Source organism: Rhineura floridana, chromosome 4, assembly GCF_030035675.1.
Source record: "Rhineura floridana isolate rRhiFlo1 chromosome 4, rRhiFlo1.hap2, whole genome shotgun sequence".
Taxonomy (NCBI): Eukaryota; Metazoa; Chordata; class Lepidosauria; order Squamata; family Rhineuridae; genus Rhineura; species Rhineura floridana.
The window spans coordinates 64,698,584-64,709,992 of NC_084483.1; the positions used below are offsets into that span (position 1 = coordinate 64,698,584).

General features: G+C 38.9%; 1 protein-coding gene across 3 annotated transcripts in view; it reads left to right on the forward strand.

The window, feature by feature from the left end:
* BCKDHB (branched chain keto acid dehydrogenase E1 subunit beta) overlaps nt 1–9,411 on the forward strand; it is a 100,638-nt gene extending 91,227 nt beyond the window's left edge. For all 3 annotated transcript variants that reach the window (XM_061623206.1, XM_061623203.1, XM_061623205.1), the window contains 2 exons: nt 5,703–5,851; nt 8,705–9,411. In XM_061623206.1, the coding sequence (XP_061479190.1) occupies nt 5,703–5,843 (141 nt within the window). In that variant the 3' untranslated portion in view covers nt 5,844–5,851; nt 8,705–9,411. The remainder of the gene's footprint in view (nt 1–5,702; nt 5,852–8,704) is intronic.
* The last annotated feature ends 1,998 nt before the right edge of the window (nt 9,412–11,409 follow it).

An 11,409-nucleotide genomic window follows, 5' to 3' on the forward strand; every position in this document is an offset into this window, starting at 1 on the left:
GCATCACATTTCATTTAAGAAACATGCATGTTCTAATGCCATAAGTCTGTTTGTGTAAAAAGATAGCTCTCACTACAAACAGACTTGGTTTTCAAAATGTGTTTCAAAATATGTAAAGTCATTATGCTACTGTCTGTGGGGTTATATTAAATTAAATTGGCAATCCTATTACAACATGCCTGCAAACCATCAAGATTAAATCTGACCTCTGTCCTATCTTTTTTTATATTTCATGGTCTCTACACACATAGAACATGAGAAGTTGGTAGTTTGGGATACTCTTTCTTACTCTGCATTTAAAGCAGTTGGATGAATGGCACTAGTAGAGTTGGAAGGGGCATATAAGGCCATCAGGTCCAACCCTCTGCTCAGTGCAGGGATCTAACTTGAAGCATACATACCATATTATATTCAGCCAGGTAATGCAGTGGTAGCCTTTTCCTTTTATGTGTCCCTCCTCCTTAACGTGGGTGTTTCAACAACAGTAGTCGAACATATAGCTATTCTAAAATTATTGAGGAAATGGGAAGAAAAGTGTTCTAGGATAAATCCTTGTTGCAATTCATAATATGTCGTTTGAGATTGCCCTTCAGTAGACTGATACTTATCTTCACATGTTTATCTTCCATTGGGTTATGGGCTCAGATTTTAATTCCACTGTCCCCTAAAATAATGTTACATTTGCACAACTGTATTCTTATACCCAATGGCTGGGATTCTGTACTGTGAACAGGATTTTTCAAGCTCCCTCTGCTCCCTGAAAATTAGTGTAGATATTATAGATGAAGGGTTGAGCCCTAGTTGATGATCTGTTGCTTAAGACTGCCTAGGACTTTGTGGTAGAAGCAAGATTGGGATTGGGGATTTCCTGGTGCACAGCTCAGTTTCTTAGGCAGCAATCCTAACTCCACTTACCTAGGAGTAACCTCACTGAATTCATTGATCTAATTGAGTAGACATGGTTAGGACTGTGCTATTCACTACTAATTTTCATCAGTCATCTAACTTCCATTGTTAGCATGGTGTCTCAATTTGAAAACCTTCAGCAGGCGTGGAACAAATCCTGAAGTATTTGCTGCCAAAGTATCAGACAGTTGTGGAATGAACTGCCTTAGAGTTTTTAACGTATAACTATGCTGCATTCTACCAAGTAAATATAAATACTTCAGATTTTAATACATTTTGTTTTCATGATATTGCTTAAAATAACAAGTAGCAAACTTTCTAATTTCATTTCACTTTGTCAGCAGAAATATGATTTTATTGTGGGTTTCATATCAATATTCTTGGGTAGAAGAAAATACAACACTAAAACTGAAGCAAAAATATAAAATCTTACTGAGTAGATTTATTAACTAGAGAGAAAGAAATTGAAAGAAAATCTTGGAAACAGTATATAGTGTTAGAAGCTAATTTTATTGGTTTGAAAGGAAAACGTGTTGGTAAAAATATCCAGGAAAAATATAATCCACAATTAATCTGATAAGTGGTTGGGTTAATGCTAAACATAGATAACAATAACTGAAATAGATTCATTCAGATTTTTCTTGTTTTCTTTATGAAGAAACATAACATATGTGCAAAGGAAGTTGTTTCCTTGTGTGATTTTTCATAAGGTCATGTTCATGTGGAGGTCACATGTGCTAATGGTAATAAAGCAACTCCGAATATATGGTGCAACCCACATCAAAGAAATGATGTGCTGTGCAGACTTCATGTAGCATGGTACTTCCATTGTTCCAGTATTGCTTTTATGGTGGAAAGCCATAAAGCTCTTGTGTGAATAATCCCTAAGAAACATACCTTATAAAGCTCACTAAAAATATCAGCTTATATTGGAAGGTTCACTTAAATCAATCAGTAAAGTGTTTTGGACCTGGCATCTTTGGGCAATTGCCAATGCTCCAGGACCTTGGCTGGGCCCACTGGTGTTGATGTCTTCCTGCCCCCCCCAAAACCAGGCAGCTACAGTGTCCCAGAGTACTCAAGGTAGCATTTGTCCAGCATACCTTGGCTTAACATTGGGGCTTGTTTAGAATGAAATAAACCATGATCCCTGCTTTAGAAGTAATGCTTAGGCCAGGGATCTTTTGTTGCTCCTGCTTGTGCTAGGGGAGCAATGAAATAAGAGCCACCTGTTTTTTTAAACCATTACCTGTGATAATGATATATGAATGCTGTCTGTGAAAACAACTTACTGGCATATGTTTGTGTTATAATGAAGAAATTTTAAAGAAAAATCCCGCTTGTGCTGCTTATAAAAATACCCAGTAGTGCAATTAATTCTAGCAATAAAAGGGCTATAGATAAGCTGTGATGTAGAAAAGATACAAAATTGGGATATTTGTGAATTTGGATTTCATTTACCAATTTCTTCCTTAATATGTTCATCATGCATTATGCTACTTGCAGAACTTGCCTACTGTACCCAGTATTTTGGACAATGATGTTTGCAACTAGATGTTTTTGTTTCTATTTTTATTTCTTCCAGACAATCAAATGTTTTGTGATACTTTATTGCAATCAGCTCATCTTCTGTATCCCAAATCTGAGCTGATTTAGTTACTAACATGGTCGTCTCATGTGACTCTTCCACCTCAGAATGCATATGGGAATTGCTTCTTTTTTGTTTTAAAGCACTACCATGTGAAAATATTCATACAAGTGGAAAATGGAAAGCTTATAGGTCAGGAAGAAAGCTAGACTAGCAACTCAGTTATTTATTTATTTATTTAGTGCAGCTGGCGTCTTAAATTAACCTAATGTAAAATACTTTACCCCCCAGATAGCATGCAATCAGGAGGGTATTAGCACCACCTAGTGTCCAAAGGCAGGAATGCATGGGAGTCAAGACTTCTGATGCTCGTTCCTGGCTCATCCCAGTCCATCCTGCCTTTGTCCTAGGTTGGATGCTTTTGCCTTAGCTCTTCTGAGTTCATTCCTTAATGTGTTCTCTGTCTCTGTGTTCTTTTTTGTCACGTATTCTGTTATCTCCCTTAATTGCTTGTTGTTAAAAGAAAAATGTTGTGTTAATTCAGCTGGCCTTCCTTGTCAAGCTTGGCCACCAGCCTTGCGGCTACTGGGACTTCTCTCCTAGCATCTCTCTCCTTTTCCCCTTAAGTCGCCAGGAGGCCGTGTCCCCCCCCCCGCGCTGCCCAAGGAGCATATCAGTGGAGACATGGATTTCGGAGTGGTCTAGCTTAGCAGGCAACAATTGGGGCCATGAGAGTGGAGACTCCATAACAAGGTCTTCCACCGGTTGTTTGTAGGCTCGGGTGTCTGTCTGCGGATCTGTTTGTCTTGATTCACAACACACAGCTTTCCCCGCTTCTTCACTAGTTGTCTCAAGATGGAAGCAGAGGTAGTCAACATTTTTCTGGCTCCTTGGTCATGCAGTCTGCTCTATGCCTGGTCTCCATTACTCCTGGTGGGATGGAATGAATTCCCGTCTGGTACTGACCTTGCTAGCCACAGTGTACAGCTCTCCTGAGCCTGTCCATCATGGATTCAAGGAGGTTGCCAACGAGGCCATGTCTTCAGTCCCAGGCAACCTTCCGGCATCTGGTCATTTCAGCAACAGCAGTCAGGTCATTGGGGGTTTCTTCTAGGGCAATCATTGCTACAATCCTGTTCTCCAGGATCCTACCAGAAGTCATGGGTCACTCCTTCCAAGTGGTGTTTTTCTCAAGGGATACATCCTTCCTGGTTTGAAGATGGGGCTGAAGCCTAACACTGTGTCAGTAGGTTTTGGTCATCTCTTATATTTTGTTTCCAGGACAACCTTCACTAAGTGGGCATCCTTTGGTCTTTTAGTCTCAATTCATTTCATTCCAATCCAGCTCATCCTCTGGAGAAGGCTGAGCCTTCATTAGTTGTGCAAGGGGCTCTCTAGGTTTACCTCTCTCATACCCCTGTCATTTGCTGGCCTGAATCTCCATCCATCTCCTTCATACAAGAACTTGGGGGGGGGAGGTTTCAGTTTCTATATTGTCCTGCTAGCTGTGAGAAAAGGTTTTGAGCTCTATCTTGTCCTTTTAGCCGAGAGCTTGCATTTCTCTGGCATAAAAATTACCGGGACCTTGTTCATCATGTTTCTCTCCACAAGGTCAGCGACCATCTTGGCATGGATAACTGTGGTTTGTTCTGTTACACTTGCTCTCCTTCAAAGTGCTCTTAGAATCATAGAATAGTAGAATTGGAAGGGGCCTATAAGGCCATCGAGTCCAACCCCCTGCTCAATGCAGGAATCCAAATCAAAGCATTCCCGACAGATGGCTGTCCAGCTACCTCTCATAGGGCTTTTATTCCTGAAGCTTTGAAATATCCAATGCCCTTCCACCCCAGGCAGCATGCCAGTAGCCAGGGTAAAGAGAGTTGTAGTCCTACATCATCTGTAGGGCCACAGGTTCCTCATACCTATATTAAAACAATAGCTTAAAGCAGAGAAGAGAGAGCCAAGCCAAACATTTTCAGCTCGAGGGCCACACTGAGGGTTCACCACTCCTCTGAGGGCCACATGCCAGCATATGAGCACACGCACACTCACAGAGCACACACACACCGGCTTGGCAGAGAGGAAAACACAGACTGCACACATCTAGAGCAGAGTGGAAACAGGCAGGCAGGCAGATACACAAGCGTGCACGCACAAATATATTATGGCTGGCAGGCCGGCAGACACACACACACAGGTAGGGAGGCAGATACACATATTCAAAGTGTCAACAGGGGCTTCTTTAAGTATGAGGTCCAAGAAATGAGTTGTTTCCATATGTCACACAGAGAGGAGGACAAGGGGGCAGACTAAATGCATAGGGAGATAAGAATCATAGAATAGTAGAGTTGGAAGGGGCCTATAAGTCCATCAAGTCCAACCCCCTGCTCAATGCAGGAATCCGAATCAAAGCATTCCTGACAGATGGCTGTCCAGCTGCCTCTTGAATGCCTCCAGTGTCGGAGAGCCCACTACTTCTCTAGGTAATCGGTTCCATTGTCGTATGGCTCTAAGAGTTAGGAGGTTTTTCCTGATGTCCAGTCGAAATCTGGCTTCCTGCAACTTGAGCCCATTCCTCATGGCAATCTCCTCTGTCTGCAGAGTTTCTGATCTGGGAGCCTTAGCCACCGCCCATCACCTATGTGTGTTAATATATAATAAGATTTTTTTTTGAATATGCTTGTGTTACTAATTTTAGCTAATAAATGTTTCAGAATTAATCTCAGTGTATCGAGTTACAGTCCCTTAGTATGTAACATTTGCATATGCATGCAGTAATGCTTTGTTTTAAAGTGTCATAAGAAATGTATACTGTTTCTGGAATATCTGTTCAGTTGCAAATTATTTGTTTGGATTCACTAAGTGAAACATACGTGTAGTTTATTACAATACAGATGTAAGTAATAAGAATGTGAAAATTGCTTTGTTGCGTCAGATTCAAGCTCCATCTAGTTTAGCATATTTTGCCCATCAAAAGCTATCCAAATGTTCTTGGAAAGCTAATCTGATAGATCTATTCTCTGAAGTAGTTTGTAAAAGCCCCTGAAAATGGTCATCACCAAACCTTATGTTGGTGAATGCCATCAATTAACTGTGTTTTTCAAATTCCAGGACTTTCACCCAAGCATAGTTGAATGAGTATTAAAATGTCAAGAATGACCGTTAAAACTGTTGGCATTACTCACTTTCTTCTTCTTTTGATTAACAGGAGGAGTGCTTCTTGAATCTAGAAGCGCCTATTTCAAGAGTGTGTGGTTATGACACTCCATTTCCTCACATTTTTGAGCCATTCTATATCCCAGACAAATGGAAATGCTATGATGCACTTCGAAAAATGATAAATTATTGATCATGCAGGTAAGGGGAAAAAAATCTATCTAGATAGTTTGGAGCAAGCCTAAAAAGTGTTAGAGTAAAATCTTGATCTTTTTTTTAATTGCTGAAGCCCCAAGCCTGCAATCCTAATTCTATGTTATAGGGAATAAATATAATTGAATTCAGCAGGATTAATTCTTATTTTAAACTTGAAAATATTCTTGAGCTAGTAGAAAGGGCCTCTCTTAACAGGAGCTCCAAAACTTTCCAAACCCACATGTTTTCTGGCTGTTGAAACTAGGTCAGATTGCTGTGATAAATGATGCACCAATTCTCTCGGGCGGAGCAATCCAACTCATGGGAAACTGGCGGAAGTGGGGCTGGTGGAAGAGGAGCCAGCGGGAAGGTTCACAGCATTCATCTTGCATTCGGGAGCCTCAAAGCCGGCTGAACATGGGCTCAGCTGGAAGCTACGTACAGGGACTGGAAAGTAAAAGCCAGTTCTCATGAATACCCCCACTGGGGAGTAAGTGGCACCATAGACTTCCACTGTAATTATTTTCTTAGACTGATCTTTTTCCCAGTGTAACTTAGGCCTGGATTGGAAGTGCGCTGAATGAGGGTTAGATGTTGCTTAAGGCTCCCCTCAGCCCCTCCTCCAACATGCCCCCAGAACACCCCTTTTCAGGCTTGTGGTAAGTGCTGATCAGCTGAGAGCCCACTGGGATTAGTGCTTACAGCAAGCTCCAAAACCATGCTTGGGAAGAAAAAAATGTACTTTGGGTGACCTGATGTCATTGTTATGTCAGGTGATTAACAGGTGGGCAGCCCCAACCACCTGTTAAAATGGGCAGTAGAGATGGGGGAAGCTATCAGAATGGACCATCAGCTGGGAAAGGTTCCTCGCCCTGGTCTAAAGTCTGGTTTAGGGTCTATTGCATGGTGGTGATGGTGGTGAAAAAAATATTTCATCTATTCCACTATTGCACCTCTACATAGTCAACCAGTAGAGCAGCAGTGAACTGCAAGCAATATAATCTGCTAAGACCAAAAAATCATAGCGAAAAACCCATAGCATAAGAAAACAAATAGATGATAAATAAGTGCTATAAAATATCCACAAAGAAGCTGGAAAAAGAAGATATTATTATTATTACTATTACTACTACAACTACAAAGAATCTACATCACGCGCACGCACACACAAAAGAAGCAGAAAACGAACGTCGCATATTCTTAGTATAAAACTATATATTAATTACATCAATAAATTTATATGAATGAAAACAAAATGCAAGGGTGAACATTGTCTTCAAACTTTATGTTGCAATGATTTATAAATAAACTGCAACATTCAATAGATCTATTTGGCACCCTTATTTCTTTTATAAGTTTAGTTAAAAATCCTATATCTTAGACTTTATTATGTCATTGCGTTATATCAATAGACTTTGAAGATTTGCACTTACAAGCAGTGACTTGCCTAGGTTTTGCTATTAAAGACTTCAAAAGTTCAAGATCTGATTCATCAGCTTTCTTTCATTCTTTTAAATGGGCAAAAAGCAGTGTTTTTGGTGTCTCTGGGATAGTATAACCAGTAATGTTACATTTGATATTTCTAGCCGAATAGAGATTACCCAAGGGCAAGATCAAAGCAAGGTAAATCCCACCATTTTATCTTTGACAGCTCCAACAGTTGTCATCCCTAGACATGCATGGTTGAGATAGGAGAACTAAATCCCAGACAATGAGTAAGAAAACTCACATAGCACTCTTCCTTTTTTTGGCTCCAATACAGCAAGGTATTACTTTGCTGTTGTAGTCTGGAAGTGGGGTTAGTTAAAGGCATTCACAGGTTTTGCCTTGTGGTGGTGGTAATTTTGCATTTCTGTGTCCCAATCCATTCCTGTGCAGTAGCAGTATTTTCCTTTTTTTTAATGCCTACAACACTCTTTCCAAATTAAAATTAGAGTTTTTTTATTTAAAAAGATACTATTCATTTTCTTGGCTAGTTTCCAGAACAATAAGCAGCAATCGTATTTCTTGTAGTTGTGGCATACCATAGTCAGTGGTTTCTATGGACCCCCACCACCCATTTTCCTATCAGTCAGGGCTGAGGCATAGGAGCAGGTTTTCTCAGTAACATTGCTGCTCCTGGGTTTCCCTGCATATGTTGGCTGTAGTCATATAGGAAATCAGCACATCCTTCCATCCTTTGTTAGAATAATGTTGCTGTCCATTTCGATAGAAAGAATGCTGTGTGAGGTCTCTCTTTCATCATTGAGGGTGGTGGATACCACCATGATTTTGCAAGACTTTAACTTATTTCTTGGCATACAGATTGGAATTCAACTGCTCATAGACAGCTGGCTATGTAGAAGAGCAGACTGAAGTATCTACATATAAGCCGATCTAAACAAGCACCATCTCAGCTTTCTTTTTCAAGCAGCAAGCTTGAAGAAGCAAAATTGTTTACATGTTGTCTCCAGACATAGCAAAGAACATTTCAGTGAAGGTAGTGTCTCTAAAATGAGACATGTATGTCTTTGTAAATAACTCCAATAAAGACCACCGTTCACTAGAAGTTACAGATTGCACCTGCCTGTTCATGTTATGTAACCTGTTGTCCTTAAGGGAAAACTGGATTTAAAATTAAAGTGTATATATAGAAACCTATGATGGTGAACAGGATTTCATGTGCTGCATACAGTAGTATATATGAAATATGTGCACATTTACTTGGAAATAAATCATATTGTGTTTATTGGGACATACTTACAGCTAAATCTGTATAGAATTGCAACCTAAATGCTTATAGGCATGCATATTGAAATTCTGTAGAAATATTTTCACATTACTTGTTTGTAATATGTTCTGTCCTTTGTTTCTACAAAGGTAAGAAGAACAAGAAGAGAAGGCAGTCACTGGCTACCGAACTATTAGCATAAACTGGGATCTTTTAAAAAAATGTAGAGAAGTATGTGAAATTATTTTCTCAAATGCATTAATTTGGACTCATCTTGGCTATTCATCAAAAGCTATAATTTCTGCCAGCTGCAGAATCAAGAATGGGCAGGTGACTACTGGAAAATCTTCCCCTTTAATTGTGGACATGATGAGGGTGCTAAAATAATATACCATATCAATTAAGTCTTGGGTTGCACTCAGTAAAGATGGAGGGTTAGATCCAAAGCTGCCATTCTACTTACGCAAAAAAATCTACTTGCGCAACGGAACTTCTCTCCCTTACAGTACCCTGCATATCTTCTGGAGCAGATTTTGGGAATGCACAGGAAGAGGCGAGGAAGAGGGGAAGCCCTGTTGTGTCCAGCACTGGATTCCACCTACTGTAATTAGGAAACCTTTGGTGTGCAATTTCTTTTGCCTTAATTAATAAATCTGTGTTTACACTGATTTAACAATAGACCTCTGTGTATAAAATAATATTGACAGTGGTTGTACATTTTGGCATTTATTTATTTATTTTAGACCCCCTTATGTCAATGATATAAGCTGACACTTTTTTAAAAAAGCCATGTATCCTTAAGTTGGCTTTGTAAGACACTCTGTGATCCAAAATTAAAATGAACATGATTCTCAAATCAGTTTGCTTGTTTAACGCTTTTTAAGAAGAATGTACTTTGGTGTAACTGATGAGGATGGTCATAAGTTTCAAACATAATGGATATATAGTGTACCTTGAAATACTTGAGCTGTTAAACAGACTTTTCCCCCCTTTTCACCATGCTCACCCGCATTAAGGAGCCAGGGCCTCTTCCATTCCTGTGCTGCATGCTGAAATAACTCTGGCCATTTCAAGTGGTAACAATTAAGCTAATGGTATGTTTAGTGTTGAGTGTCATCAAAATTTGTAAAGTGTGAACTATGAGGTTTTTTAAGATTTGAAGCCTGTAGTATAAGCAATCTAGTGCTTAAGATATTTCACAAAGCAGATATTGTTACAGCAGACCAGAGTTATAAAACATCATGATTTACTGGGCCTGAAGGCAGATAATGCTAGTGCAGTGGTTTCATTGTTGAACCAATTAGAATCTTAGTGAAAGGGATCTTTGTCCTGTCAACTTTGTAGATCTGAGAGAACTGACAGGTATAGCCTGATTTTTGTTATTGTTTATTCCTAATTCTTGCTGACTGTAATAGCAATCAGTGAGAGAGTATGAAATAATTGTATTGCAGCCATCTTGAAATGACTGTTTTGGAAGGCATGTGAACGGAGTCATATGCCAAATAAAAGGAAATCTGTAGTGGCGCAATAGCTGCCTGCATACTATGTGTCAAAATTATGATGATTTTTTCTAATTTACTAGTAGGCTTAGGAATAACTGGGATGTCCTGGTTATTCGTATAGTGCTGGAAGTGCTCCTCTGATTCTGCTGTCTAGGAGGAGTACTTTTTTCTTCTTCTAATCAAATATTAGTAAATTCTATTTCTCTTCCCTTTGCCCCTCAGAAAGCATCTGCTGCCAGGACGTTATGGATGCATATAACTAACATCTGTAATTTTTCTTGTCTTTAAAATATTTTGGTGTGTCACAGAAACACTCCTGCGAGTCTGATTCGCTAATTAGTTATTTCTGGGTAGTATCCAACTAAGTCATAATCAGAATAGATTATGGAATCAATGGGCTTAAGTTACTTTAGTCAAGGTTCTACTCTGAGTATGATTAATGTTGGCTCTTACTCTCTGTTATGATTTTATATTGAATGCAAAGCTAAAAATGTGAGTTTCTATATAATAAATGTGTCTTTAAAGAAAAATAGAATTTTTCTAAATTGTTTTATCTCAGCACTCAAAAGCATTACATTTTACATGCTAACATACAATTCTGATGACAATCATTCTTTTACATTTTTCCTGCACTTTAAAACAGAAGTAGATTCATAGCATGGATGACTGGAATTCATCTTCAGCTTTTGTGCTACTCTCAAAACCTTGTCTAGATGGCAGTGTGCACCTATTCAACCTGTGTTTGTGGATAAATGCCTTCAAAATATGTTTACCATACAAAAGATACTTGTAGATGTGAAAATTGTACATGCTTTTTGCCAAAATGCAGCACATGACAATGAAATACTCAGTTAGGAAGCTACACATGGACTATATCTCAATTAGTATTGCATACCTAATACCTTAGACCTCTAAGCAGTTTGGAAGATAACATTTTAATGTAAGTTAACATAAGGGTTGTTTGTTAACTCTATTTTGACATTAACTTTTAAAATAAAATATAAGGATATATTTTGCTAGTTTGTGTTTCATTTATAAATTGTACTACAGGCCTACAGTTTGGAAGATAAAAACACAGTTCACTGCAAGAAATAATTTATTCTGATTCCTGAAAGTAGGCCAGGATAAAAAGAAGAATGCAAGTGTACAAAACACATTTGTATTCTGAATTTAGAATTGGTTTGGCAATGCCTGCCTACCAAATCATTTTTGGAACTGATAGGAATGCAGTCTTTGAGACATTTGCTTTTTGCATCTGTCAGGGAATGAACTAAGCTGTTTATGAAGTAATGTTTAAAATGAGCAAATATGTCTCCCATTCTGTTTCTATATATCTGTAGGAAATGCTAATG